Raw genomic sequence first — 13,739 nt, forward strand, 5'->3', positions numbered from 1 at the left:
TGGCTTTGTGAGGGCCTGACAGGGATTCCAGCCAATCAGAGGTCACGTCCAGCGGGTGCAGGTACACTTGTGATTGGCTCAAACCGTTGATGCAAGGCGGTCGCTAGGCGACACCGAGCGTGATTCAGAGGGAAATGGGCATTTTGGCCAATTAGCTGTCGCTACAGACCCTGGGGGGGCGTATCAGTTAGCCCAAGGCCAATCCATGGCGAGGCAGGAACAAGAGGGCGGGGCATCCTCTCGCCTATCGTAAGTGATACCTAGTCTGTGGACGGCTACGGCGCCATGAACATCTTGCCGAAGAAGAGCTGGCACGTCCGGAACAAAGATAATGTCGCCCGCGTGCGGCGGGACGAGGCCCAGGCACGAGAGGAGGAGAAAGAGCGTGAGCGGAGGGTACTGCTCGCTCAGCAAGAGGTAAACTCCGAGAGCGGCCGGGCGGAGTGCCCAGGCCAAGCGCGCAGGCGCTCCGGAAGGGCCGGATGTGCGGTCGACACGCAGGCGCAGTGCGTCCCACGCGAAATTAGGTGCGGAGCACGCATGCAACCAAATGACAGTCACAGGGTGACACCCCTCGCCCTCGTTTCCCCTACTCGTGTTCTTTGCTTGGCCAGAGCGGTGCTTGGCACAGAGTAGGCGCTTATGAATAAAGGGACCCCTGGGCATTTCAGGGAAACTCCGACTTTTTAGTTTGCCCAGTCAGTCGTGCGCCTATTGTATGCTTGCCCCGCGCAGGACGCTTGGCTGGCGAAATCCCTGCAACATCATTAGTTCTTAGAGGGCTGCTGCCAACCCCATAGTGCAGAGGAGTGAGATGGCTTCAGAGAGGAAGCCACAGCGAAGTGACAGGGAGACAAGCCAGCGCTGCTCCGTGGGGCAAGTCTTTTTTCTGACACACACACACCCCCGCCAAAAAAAAACCAAACAAAAAACACGAGGGGGTCTGTAAAGCTTCTTCACCTGCTGAGTTTACTTACACCTGGTCGTCAGTCCTTCAGCTGATCTCAACCTCAGCACTGGCTGGGAGGTAATCTGGGCTTTTTGAATTCACGTTTTTCAGTAGAGAGTGCAAATCGACTGGGGTTAGTGACTTGGACCCCTGCCTGGAACACAGATCGCCTGTCCTAATACATGTTTTGGCTGCCTTCATAGTTGTCTTTATTGTGTCACCATTCTGGTTTGCCATTCGAAAGGCAGCTTACAAATTCAGGTGTGGCCTCACTCCCTCACCCTCTCCCCAGGCTGGGACTGGTGCCTCTTCTGGGCAGTGCCCTGCTCTCCTCCCCATAGCTCCCAGCACCATAGACTGTGATTCTCTGTGGCCAGCACCAGATTCACTGTTCTTTGGATCACATTTAGGTTCTGAATGTTCTGCCTATAACTTCCTTTTCCCCCAGGCCCGTACAGAATTCTTAAGGAAGAAAGCCAGGCATCAGGACTCCCTACCTGAGCTCGAAGCAGCAGAGTTAGGAACGCTGAGTTCTCGCCCTGTGGACCTTTTTCGGGAGCTGCTGGAGGAAGGGAAAGGGGTGACCAGAGGCAACAAAGAGTATGAGGAAGAAAAGCGCCAAGAGAAAGTAAGCTGGCCTTGCCTCCTTCATCAGTTGCCCACGGATAGAGCTAGGACTAACAAGAGCATGGAGAACAGGTGGGGATTAAATGAGCTAATTTAGACTCAAAGGAACCAGAACGTAGCACTCAAGGAGTGCTGGTTATTGCCATGAAGCCTGTGGGGGCTTGAAGTGGACACTGGAGCAGTTCCAAGGCTGCAGGTACAGACCCCTCTGGTCTCCAGCCTGATGTCAGGACCCTGTAGGGAAGGGATTCAGGAAGCTGAAGGCACTTTGTAAAATGCAGTTCGGGTCCTGTCACCTGCACTCACAGATTTCCCAACAGACTCCTGCTTGCCCTCCACCTGCCTGGCTGGCTTTAAGATTATCTCCCCTAACAAGCCTGCCTGTGAACTCTGAAGCAGCCCCATCCCATCCTCATCTTTCTGTGCCATTTCTGAACCTGCCATTGTACTCCCAGTGCAGGACACCCACTTGTGGTCTCGCATTCCCAGCACATGGCAGAGTTAGCTGAATGACTGGTTCTGCCTCCCCAGCTGTGGGTGTCCCTATTGTCACATCCAGGGCCCACTAAGGGGAGACACTTGACATTCTCTCCCATATTTCCTGTCCCCTCAGGAGAGGCAGGAGAAGGCTCTGGGCATCCTGACATACCTGGGCCAGACTGCAGCGGAAGCCCAGACTCGGCCCCCTTGGTACCAGCTCCCTCCAGGGCGAGGGCCCCCCCTACCGGGCCCAGGACCGGATGTGAAGATCAAGAACCGCCTGGACCCTCTGCGAGAGATGCAGAAGCATTTGGGGAAGAGAAGGCACAGTGGCGAGGATGGCAGTCACAGTAGAAAGGAAAAGGAGGGGTCTGAGAAACGGCCCAAAGAGTGAGGAAGGGGTCGTGTGGGCACTGGGTCAGGGGCTGGCTGGGCAGACATGGTTTCAGAGACCCTGGGCCCTTCAGGAGGTCTATAAGGTTAAGGCTGTTTTCCTAACACTACTTAGCTCTCAGGCTTCTCCAGTATGCGGTGGTTTCTGAGGTGCCTCTGCTCTGATAGTTAGTGGGACATAAACCTGTTCTGAAGAATTGTTTTCATTTTTACCATGCTGAATGTTTGTAGATAAAACCCACAAAACCATAGCTTTCTGGGATCCTGGAGCTTTGAGACCAGAGTTTGAGAACAGTGGGGTTAGAGTAAAAGCAGGTCGGTGTCCCTAGGATGCCCAACCTGAGTATACTGTGGGAGTACTGGCCAGCCTCCTACAGAAAGAGAAACTGAGGCACCCAGTGTATGCTCAGTGGCACAAAGCTGATTTCTTGACACGAAGGGGCACCTGACTAGAAAGGCTGGGGAGGCCCCGATTTTTGCCTATGGTTTCCAGGTCTCATGGCTTCAAGTGCGAAGCCAGGAACTTGTCGCAGGCGGGGGTGAGAGCCAGGTGGTAACTCCCTGTAGGAGGAGGCTCATGCCTCCTGGGGCTGCTAGCTTTCTAACCTGCCTCTTCTCTCCCAGACCCCCATCCCTGGATCAGCTCCGGGCTGACCGTCTCCGGCGGGAAGCGGCTGAGAGGGCACGGGCGGAGGCCCTGCTGGCCCGTGTCCGAGGTGGGGCGGGGGCGCCCGAGGAGCAACAGCCAGAGGAGGAGGCTGATGACCGGCGAAGGCGGTACAACTCCCAGTTCAACCCCCAGCTGGCCCGGTGCTCTCGCTGGCAGGACCCCCCTCTTGCTCACTGACTCCTGAGGGTACAGTAGAGGCTGCTACCACCAGCCGTCATATAAAACTATTTATTCATAAATATTTTCCAAAATGAAAATAGGTTTACCAAAAAATGTCCCTCACTGGGGAGGGGAGGAGGGGGCAGCCCTTGCCCCTGGGGCCCCTAGGGTGGAGCTGAGAGGAAGAGAAAACCTCCCAGCCCCTTCCCTGCTTCCTGGGGGAGGGGGCTGCCCTGTGGCCTGGGGCTTCCCCATCTTCCAGGGCAGGGCCCCCACCTGGGCAGGGGATCAGCATGCGGGGGGGAGGGGTGGGGAGGGAGGGGCTAGTGTCACTGGAGGTCCCGGTCCTCCAGGTAGCGGTACTCAAAGGTGAAGCCTTCCTTCTTCCGCTGGCCCCACTTCTCGTAGTCAAAGTAGATGTAGGTGCCCTGGCCGGGGGAGAAGGTGGTCAGTGAGTGGATGGGGAGCTGGGCCAGAACGACGGACCAAGGGGACTGTGCTTAGGGCCACAGACACACCAGACACCAGGCCTGTGCAGCCAGCCCTCTCAGCCCTGGCCAGTGGTCTTCTCAGGAAGGGCCATCATACCTGTTTCAGAGGAAACTGGCTGCAGAGCAGCCTCACGCCAGAGCCCGGCCTCGGCCCTGGTGGTGGGCACGTTTGCCAAGTCTTACTACTGCACAGGATGGCGTGGCTTTAGGGCACGTTTGGATGCAGAGCAGTGGTATATGTCCCAGCATGTAGCTTCTACAAACCCCTCAAGGCCACTACCCTGTCCTAGAGATGGAACAGGCCGAGTCTATGGGACAGACATTTTCCAGGTGACAGCTGTAGTGGTGCGAGAATTTCTGAAGGAGTGATTTCTGGAAATACACTAACTTGACTGATTACTTTGGACCAACCCAGGAGAGGACAGGAAGTCTGTAGTGTCAGAGAAGGCACAGTGGGGTTGAGGCTGGGTTCAAAGAACCTGGAAGAACCAAGGGGAGGGGACTGAATTCTCGGAGGACAAGAACCTTGTTCAGTACTCGGAATTAGGCAAATATTTGGTGGAAAAAGTACTATGGAACCAATTAAAAAGTTACTTGAAACAAAATACAATATGCCCGTGACATATGTAGCAAGCACCATGAAGTACTTATGTGTTAACTCATTTAATCGTCACAACTGCGTAAGGTGGGTCCTGTTACCCCGTTTTTACAGATAAAGGAAGTGGAGACAGAGGTTCAAGTAACTTGCCCACGGCCACCCAGCTAAATCTGGGCCCAAACCCAGGTAGTCTCTGGAGTGGTTTTAAGAAGTGGGAGGTTTCAATCAATTAATTGGAAATGGAAAAGGTTGTTTAAACAATGGTTTCCCTGTTTGTATTTGCTGAGTATTGGGGACATGGGGGAAGGAGACTGTCAAGCTCCCTGTTCCGTGTGGTCTCGGGTGGGAAACTCCACATATCCCACCCACCCTACCATGACCAAGAGGCCCCTCTGAAAAAGGGATGTGCAGGCTAGGACCTACAGGATGACTAGGAGCTGGCTGAATGAAGGACGACAGGCCAGTGTCTCAAACAGAGCTGGCCAAAAGCGGTGCTGAAAGGAGAATGGACCAGCAGGGGTGTGGGCCCGCAGGGCGGGGTCTCACCTGCTCGAACTCGTCAGTGATGGTCTTGGGCTCCTCGTGCCTCTGGAACCACATCATATACTTGGTGTGGAACCGCCACGACTGCTTCTTCAGTGCCTTGGCCGCAAGGTACTGCGCCTTAGTGCCCTGGTGGGGAGGGTGGAGCGGGGATCAGGGGGTACCAAAATTGGGAGGGGCGAGGGGGACAGGGTGGGGCATCAGGGCTGACCCCAGGCTCCGCCACAGACCGAGGTGGGGCTAGACACTCCACTGGAGACGAGCGGGGACGTAAGACATACCAGTACTGGTCAGAAGGACAATGAAACAGGAGGTGGAAAGTGCTTCCAGAGAAGCTTTGAGAAGAGAAACTAATACGCATGAGGGCTGAGGATACTTAGGAAGGTCCCAAGGGCGGGATGAAGGGGGAGGTCATCTGTGGCACCCTGGGGTCACAGTGATGCTGTATGTGTCCCCGGTGATCTCCAGGGAGGCCTGAGACTCAACTGGGGACGGGCGCGAGAAGTGGGTAACCTAGCCCTCTGCCTCAGCAGTCTCGACACCCCTGCGCTCAGTGGGGATGGGGACAGGTTTAGTCTGAGAGACCTGGGACTGGGGGATAGGTAGGGGTACGGTCCTGGTGGCCGCAGTGGGGCACCCACCTCACCCCTGTAGCCCGAGGGGGACAGCGGCAGTGGTGGCGACGCCGGGGGCCCCAAGCTGCCCTGGGGCCCTGCTGTACCTCCAGATAGTAGAAGATGAAGAAGAGGGTCTCGGTGGACAGGCGCTGGTAGAACTCCACAGTGTCTGAGTGCGGGGGAGGCATCTGGTGGTGGTAGGGGGGCGTCGGGCAGGGGTTCCGGGGCAGGTACTGCCTATAGGGAGCGCAGCATTAGTAGCGCCCACGCGGTCCCAAGGGTGGGTTTGACCTTCCCCTCCCTGTCACCACTGGGTCTGTGGGAGCTTTGCAGTCACCTGATTGATCAGCCCAAGGTCCCCACCTACTGTGGAGGCCCAAACTGGGTTTCCAGCAAGGTCCATGTAGTCTCAGGACCAGACACCAGATTCCCGGCCGCAGATTCGGGTCCCAGCATTCCTGGGGCCCCTCACCTGATGCGCTCAGAGTCTGAGGGGTGAGGCATGTGGTGCCAGGCGGCCTCTTCCATGGCCTGCTGGTAGAGCTGCTCCTTGGTGAGAGGCACCGGCCCCAGCGGACACACCCCCAGTGACAATGGTATGTTCACCTCCGATAGCTGCAGGGGCGGTTGGGCCGAGGCTGGAGGGGCTGATGTGTTGCTGATGATGATGTCTGTGAGGACGGCAGGGCCGAGCCCCTGGGTGAGGCTGGAGTGGAGCAGGGCCTTCCTCGCTGGGCTGCCCCCACCACGCCGGACCCTCACCTCTCTCGGTCAGGTGCAGCGTTGGCACTGGATCCTCAATGCCGGAGCTGATGGCTGCTCGCTCTGCCATGGACTTCAGAGAGCTCAGAGGCTCAGGGGCCTGGGGCGGGAAGAGGTACCTGGCCTCAGGCCCTGGGCGGAGGGCTGGGAAGGGGTACTCCAAGGTCCAGGCACTGGCCTGCTTTGGCCGGAGGGCACCTAAGCCCCGGCTGTCAGTTTGAGACAGTGTTCCCGGCACCCTAACCGAGGAAAACGACATGGATGCAGCCACTCTGGCGCCCAATAAGCGTGGGCCTGGCTGTGCAATGCTGTGCACGGGTGTTGCAGACACACTACAGAAAGTGACAGACTGAAGAAGACACAACACACTGGCTCCTGTCACAGCTCACAGGATCACACGCCGCTCTGCGTGCACCTAGCCTCCATCCTGCATCTGGATCTCTCTCCCTCCGCCCTGTGTTCACCTGTCCACCCACATCTTCTGCCCCTTCCTGCAGAAGCGTGCACACACCGTGCACCTCCTGTCCCCGCACCTCTCCACCCCAGTGCTCTCTGGGCTGGGACCTCCAGAGCGCTGTGTGTGGACTACTCCACTTTCCAAGCAGTCTGTCACATGTGGTGACTTCTGTGCTCACAGAAGGCAGCGCAGGGGATTGGACTCGGACAGTCGGGCATGCCTGCTGCCCCTAGTGGAGCCAAGGTCAACATGCACTGGCCCAGGAAGTCAGCCCCACATCCTGCTAATGCCATTTCAGACTGTGGCAAGCAGAACCCCCTGCCCTCTCCAGGGACACCCCACCATCTGGCCAAGCAGCCAGACTATACCCTCTCCTGAAGTGTATACCACTTTCTTCTTTGGTGAACCCCACTCAGCCTTCTGCCACCCGACATCAGCCCCTCCTAGAACTCCAACAAGGAAACCCCCTTCTTCCCCGTCAGCCATTTCTGTCCCATCCAGGTCCCAGCTGAGACACCACCCCTAGGAGGCCTTGCAGGGCATCTCCATAGGTTAAGTCAGATTCACCAAGTGGGCACATGATGCCTCTGCCCAGCCCTGCTTGGACACGCCCGGCCAGTGTGCTCTGCCCCCTTGCACAGGAGGCAGGAACTAGGTGCTTTCACTTGGCAGTGTGGCCCAGAGCAGACATCAGCGAGTGTTCCATCAACTCAGTTTCTCGAGGAGACAGAAGGACAGTAAGCCAGATAGTGGTTTGTGTGAATGAAGTACAATATGTCTTAAGAGGAGAAATGGAGACAAGACAGAGGGCTGGAGGGAGATGGTAGAGGGTGCCTGGAGAGCAGACAGTAGGTAAGCCTGGACCAGCAGGAGCCAGTGGAGACCAGGAGCAGATGGGGACGGGGATGGGGAGACGTGGAGACAAGTTGAGGGTGTGGGCAGTAAGAAAACACCTAGAGAGAGAATGTGCCGAGGGGGGAGAGAGCCAGTGATGGAGTGTGAGGGGTAGAGATGGGGGTGGTAACAGGCATGAAGGAGGGGACAGTGGAGAGCTAGGGCAAAGGTGGCAGGGGCAGGACACAGACAGGCTCTGCACCCACCTTGATTTCCGGGGCAGTGCTGAACTGCGGGGGTCCATTGAGCAGGGCACCACCTGCCTTGGCTTCACTGAAGCTGGGCGTCGGGGAGCTGGGAGGGTTCACAGGAAGTGGCACCAGGAGGCTGGGTCCCCCGGCGTTGTTCCCTGAGCCTGGAGTCACACCTCCAGCACTTGCTGGGGCAGCTGCAGTGGGTTCCTTCCTGAAAAGTGGACAAGAGGAGGGAACTCAGAGGAGGGTCCCCAAGAGTGAGATGAGCAGGAAGGCCTGGGTGATCAAGGGCAGGAATCAAAACAGGGAGAAGACCCAGCAGATGGGACCCAAGATGGGGAGTTTGAGGGGCGCGGATGAGAGGGAAAGGCCCTCTGGGCAGAAGGGAAGAACTGAAAGGCAGGATGAAGGCTCTAAGGATGCTGTGTGTGGCCAAAACCCACTAAGCAACAGGTGAACCTCTGGAAGAGCCTATGAGGACAGTGTGGGAGTTGGTGTTCCAACCACATGCAGGATGCCTTGGGCAGATGCCCCCTGGGGAGGCCACCCAGAGCCCAGGACTGAGATGGCCGGGAGCAGCCTTCCTTGTTTCCCACCTAGGGGGGTTGAGCACTCTTGTGGAGCACTGTTCTGGGCAAAACAGGGACCCAGTGGGAGGGTTCGATCTGAGAGCTGGAGGGTGAGGAAGAAAGGAAGGAGGACTTTGGGGTCTTTCACTTTGAAAAGCAGACAAGGAGCCCCCCGATGGAGTCAGGTGACCTTGGGGCAGGAACAGAAAATGGGGGATGGGGGCCAAACAAGAGCTCCACAGGAAAGGGGAGGTCAGTGCCCAATGGTGTATGAGGCTCTGAGAACTACCCCACTAGATGAGGAATGCTTTAGAACATTCCAAAGGGCAAAGGTGGGGGCATGTAGTGTCCTAGAGGGAAAGAAGAGAGAAACAGCTCATGGGGATGTCCCAAAGGGCAAGGGCAGGGCCTATGTCCGCAAGATGTGGTGACAGTGGGGGTGGCCCCGTGCCTGTTTGTGCCAGAAGGCTGTCTGTCCCCAACCCTGCCGGAGGCCGGACACTCACGAGGTGCTGGGGGGTGGGTTGTGGGGGCCAGATGGGGGTCCCAGAGCCTGGCTGCTAGCGTTGTTGCCCCCACTGCTGCTGAGAGCCACCTCTGCCGGGCTGTCTGCCACGACTGAGCTGTAACCTGAGGGGAGGAGGAAGGGATGAAAAGGAGCCACCAGCAGCTACCTGAGGAACCCTCCCAACTCTTAGCACCCTGCTTACTGGTGGCACCGTTCTGCTTGCTGGCACCTCCACCTCCACTGCTGTTACTGCTGTTGCTGCCTGCACCACCTCCCCCGCCGGGCTGGACGCTGGGAGGCCGAGGCTGGGCAGCACTGGGCCCACTGGGGGCTGGTGGGGCCACAGCCTGGGCGTAGGGAGCTGGGGTGCCCGAGTTGTGGCTGGGAGCTGGGCTGGCCTTGGGGCCCAGGGCACTTGGGGGTGCTGCCGGGGCAGGGGCCCCATTATTGCCAGAGGTGGTGCTCAGGGCAGAGGCAGCAGGCAGGGGGCCAGGTGGGTAGCTGGGCGGCACAGCTGGGGACTGAGGGTGCTGGCTGCTGTGGACGGGCTTGGAGCCATTTTTGGCGGGAGACTGCAGGTGGAAGAGAGAAGAGTCAGGATCTAGTGGGCCAGCAGGTCTGCCAAGCCTCCCACCCATCCCTCCTAGGGACCTGGGTGACTGCACCCTTGTGGCTTAAATTGCCACCTTCATGCTTAAAACACATATGCATTCGTAGCCCACACCTCGCGTCTCACATCCTGCCTGCACATCTGCCCATGATGGCCCCTAGACACAGGACTCTGACAGAGCCTGGATGTCAGTGAGAGCAACCCTATGTCTGATGACAGGAGAGCAGTGGGAAACACTAACTGTCCTCAGGACCAGATCGGCTGGAACCAGCCGAGTCCAAGAGGACAAAAATCCTGGAAACCGCACAGTATTTCTGAACAACACTTACTGGGTCACCAAAGCAACTCATGAGGTGTTAACAATCAATATCCCAGAAAGCAGAGGTCAGTGATGTGCCCATGGCACCCCTCCACAGCTAGGCTGCTGGCAATCATTCTTGGCCTCTTCAGTCTGCCATCTACATGCCCCACAGCACCTCGCGCTCACTACGCACCCAGCGGGACTCATGACCGACTCTTCCTGGCACCTCGCCTGCTCACCCGGGTCCCATACTTGCCTCAGGGGCCCCGCTAGCCCTCCTGTCAGCCCATGGAGGAACTTTGGGTCTGTCCTGCTGCTGCCTAAGGACCCCGTCTGGAGTGGTGTCCCCACAGGGCATCCCATCCTGGGAGATGCTGACCACTCACAGGTTCACTAGCAGCCAAGCCAGTCTCACAAGTGCTTCCTCTCAGACATTCACATGCACGTCATGGCACAGCCAAGGCCCGGAGACCTTGTTCCACAGAAGACACCTGTCTGACCTTTGATATCTCAGGTCCCAAGCTTGCTGGAGTCTTTCAGAGTGGGTGCATGGGGTCTGGGCCCTCAGCCCAACAACCCAAGATCCTGTGTTCAAAGCCAGCGCTGCACACCTGGCCAGGCTCACTTCGCAACACTTCAGGCAGGACTCACCTGTTACCTGCCACTGCCTTGCCCAGAAATGCCCTCCCTTCCCTACTAGGTGAGCTCAAGTCTCGCTCTGAGCAGAGGGCAGACATGCCCCACTCCCAGAGGAGCTGCCCTCTCCAACTGCCTCAGCCAGGCGGGTGCCTGGGGCCACAGCACCAGTGAGTCACCTCTCTGCCTGCCCCTAAGGTCTCCCTCAAGGCAGCAGTACCTTCTGATCTGTTGGCCATACTCAGGCCTCAGCAAACCCTTGGGAACCAGAGAACGAGTGACATGCCCATCAGTGTCATGTCCACTGGACTCACCTGGCTGACTTCACTATCTGTTGAGCGCCCTCTCTTCTTGTCATCTTCAGAGTTTTCCTGAGGTGGAAGACGCACAATCAGAAACCTGTGTGACCCCCGCGGGCCCTGAAAGACGCTAGTCTCTGAACATCCCAGGGGCCTGGACCCAGGTGACCGTCCAGCCCCGGAGCGCCCCAGTACCCGTGACCTTAATTTCGCTGGGAACCTACTGGAACCCACCCGGGTCCTCGTCTTCAGGAAGCCAGCACCGCCCGACAGCTCCCTTACGGAGCCCAGCCCGGCCCCCCACCTGCACACCCGGAACCCTCATGGGGCCCCCTGGCCTCACCGTGGTGCAGTTGGCCGGGCTGGGCGGGATGGGTGAGCTGGAGGTGGTGGAGGTGGGCGTGCTGCTTGACTGGTTGAAGACCTCGTCCTCCATGTGACTGTGGCTGGGAGGGGAGGTGGCGGCCAGCGCCTGTGCTGTGGGGGGGAGGGGCGCTGAGCTGGCTGGGGCGCTCCTGCCCGACCCCCACCGCCCTGCACTAGCAGGTCACCCCTGGGCCTCACGAATGTCCTCGAGGTCCAGGTCGTCGTAGAGAAACTCATTCTCCTCAAAGTCGGGGTCCTGGGAGGAGTCGACGTAGTACTCAACGTCGTCCTTGATCTTGCGGATGGCGTCCACCAGGATGGAGTCATTGTCCAGCATGCGTAGGATGGTCTCTAGCATGCGCACATGGTAGCGATGCTTCTCAATGTGCCGCTTCAGGCCCTCGATCCGGTCCTGCTTCTGCTGGGGAGCCCAGGGCCAGGCTCAGGGGCTGCTGGGTGCTGCCCCAGCCCCTCCAGCCCCTCCAGCCCCCCACAGAACCCGTCCCCAGTCCCTGATCAGCATGGGATCCTATGGAGTCTGCCCACCCTCTGACCCCTCAAAGATCCCACAGCTTTTCCCAGACATCCCTGCAAACCTTGAGAGGACTCGGGGATCTCTGTGCCTCCCAACCCGACCCCTATGTGTACCCTACCTTATACCTCTTCGAAAACCATTATCAGCTCTGACCACCTTCAGGGGTACAGAAGCACCAGCCCCCATCTGGCTATGACATAATAATGGTAATCCCTACTCAAAGGAGCTTGTAGTTTATAATCATGACCATCTTTGCCATCACCTCCTGGCCTAGCCATGTCCCCCTAAGGAGCCCAGATTCTGAAGCCTGGCTCCTAGACTCTCTGGGTGCCTGATCCTCCCAAAGGCTCCAATTCTCTCCCGCTAATCCCAGTTCCAAAGATCCTCTCTGCAAGGACCTATTACATGGTCACGTGTCACATAACAGCAGGGACATGTCCTGAGAGGTGCGTTGTTTGGTGTGGGTGAACACCACAGGAGCATGTACACAAACCCAGATAACACAGCCCACTATACACCTAAGTTCTACGGTACAGCCCATCTCCCGGGCTGCCAGGTTGTAAGACAAGTACTGTACTCAGTACCATGGGCAACTGTAACACTGTGGGAAACACTCGTGTATCTAAATGTATCTAAACGTAAAATGCACAGTAAAAATATGGTGCAAAAAAAGTGTATGTGCGCACCCGCATGTGTTGAAGGAACAGGGCTGTGGACAGAGATTAGTAGACATCAGGAGGAAAGGAAGAGAAAGGAGAGAGAACAGAAAAGCAAAGATTGAGAGGGACCAAAGATAAAGTGATGGGGAGAGGACAGTAGAGAGAGAGAGATAAAGAGAAAAGGGGGGAAAGGTGAGGAGAAGTTAGTATGCACTCTAATGTGTGTGCCTGTGTGCAGGGGCAGGCTCCTGGTCCCCCTCCTCCCAGTGCCTTAGCTGCAGGGGCTCAGGGCAGGTGGACAGCAGGCTGAGCCACTGCTCCTTCTACTTAACTAGCCCCCTCTACTTAAACCACCTGGAGCCAGCGGAGAAGTCAGCACCATCGTCATTGCCAGTGCCAGGCTTTCAACATCACAGACACACTTTTTGTTTATAACCTATTACAGTCTCACGTGACTACTATTATATACTTTGGTCTGTCATTGACCAAAACATTATTCAGCAGACTGAATCTCCCCTCTGAGCCCCTGGTCCCCAGACCCGGGTCTCAGACACTCATCTCTGGCACACTTCCCACTACCCAGGCTATGCCCCACCCACCAGCTTCGCAAACCCCAGTCCCATTCCCTGTATTTCTTGTACTAACAAGAAGAAACGGTCTGCATACCTGTGAGCTCACACCCTACAATCCCGGGTTTCTGGAATCTGGGCCCCTAGCATCTGGCTTGGTCCCTTAGAAGCCAAATGAACCACTTCTTTGTGTCCCACCTTGTTCATACCCACTGTCCTCTCCTTAGTACCTGGGCCCTGCAAGTGCTACAAGGCCACAGCTTCAGTTTCTGGACCTCCCCACCCAGGTGCCAGCTCTCACACACGCCCTGCAACCCAGGCCAAACACGGCACCTTCCCCCAAACTGCCCCTCTTCCCCCTAATGTACAGGCAGGCCACTCACCTCTTCCCTGAGCCTCAGCCAGCAGCTTGGCCTCCCAACCCCACCTCCTGACCCCTAACAACCCCAGCTAGCCCCGTCTGCCCTAGGAGGCCAGACCCCAACTCCTACAGGCTGAAGAGCCAGCCTTTCCTACCCACCAGCCAGCCACTCCCATGTCATGGGTGCCGCCCCACTCACGTCCTTGTCGCCCTTCTTCTTGCGCGTCTGCACCGACAGAGATTCCACTTCACTCTCAAACTGGTCCACCTGCATGTTCAGGGTGTCGATGGTGGTCTGGGCAAGAAGACAGGGAGCGGGTGGTCACCAGAGTCCCCTGGACACCTGGGGTCACCTCCTCTCCTCTGCCCAACTCACCGTGAGCCACTGGCCAACCTCCTCCTTCTCCTTCTGGGCAGGGTCCACCTTCTGTGCCAGGCCCAGGCCCTCCTTGCTGTAGGCTTTGGTTTTGGTCTCTCGCTCCACAACTTTGA

At 57.6% G+C, this 13,739-nt stretch overlaps 2 protein-coding genes across 2 annotated transcripts in view; one reads left to right on the forward strand and one right to left on the reverse strand.

The window, feature by feature from the left end:
- Positions 1-205: 205 nt before the first annotated feature.
- On the forward strand, positions 206-3,376 carry LENG1 (leukocyte receptor cluster member 1). The gene is made up of 4 exons (XM_006907145.3): positions 206-417; positions 1,398-1,577; positions 2,190-2,446; positions 3,074-3,376. Exons 1-4 carry the CDS (start codon positions 286-288, stop codon positions 3,294-3,296), a joined length of 792 nt encoding a protein of 263 aa, XP_006907207.1. The 5' UTR covers positions 206-285; the 3' UTR covers positions 3,297-3,376.
- CNOT3 (CCR4-NOT transcription complex subunit 3) overlaps positions 3,334-13,739 on the reverse strand; it is a 15,694-nt gene continuing 5,288 nt past the window's right edge. Inside the window, exons 5-17 of the mRNA XM_025043559.1 lie at positions 13,624-13,733; positions 13,447-13,542; positions 11,322-11,541; positions 11,101-11,234; positions 10,773-10,829; positions 9,114-9,483; positions 8,910-9,033; positions 7,847-8,045; positions 6,290-6,389; positions 6,000-6,198; positions 5,632-5,764; positions 4,914-5,039; positions 3,334-3,706 (exon numbers count right to left, since the gene is read on the reverse strand). Coding sequence (XP_024899327.1) covers positions 3,608-3,706; positions 4,914-5,039; positions 5,632-5,764; positions 6,000-6,198; positions 6,290-6,389; positions 7,847-8,045; positions 8,910-9,033; positions 9,114-9,483; positions 10,773-10,829; positions 11,101-11,234; positions 11,322-11,541; positions 13,447-13,542; positions 13,624-13,733 — 1,967 coding nt within the window. The 3' untranslated portion in view covers positions 3,334-3,607. The remainder of the gene's footprint in view (positions 3,707-4,913; positions 5,040-5,631; positions 5,765-5,999; positions 6,199-6,289; positions 6,390-7,846; positions 8,046-8,909; positions 9,034-9,113; positions 9,484-10,772; positions 10,830-11,100; positions 11,235-11,321; positions 11,542-13,446; positions 13,543-13,623; positions 13,734-13,739) is intronic.

The sequence above is a fragment of the Pteropus alecto genome, unplaced genomic scaffold (genome assembly GCF_000325575.1).
Source record: "Pteropus alecto unplaced genomic scaffold, ASM32557v1 scaffold432, whole genome shotgun sequence".
NCBI lineage: Eukaryota > Metazoa > Chordata > Mammalia > Chiroptera > Pteropodidae > Pteropus > Pteropus alecto.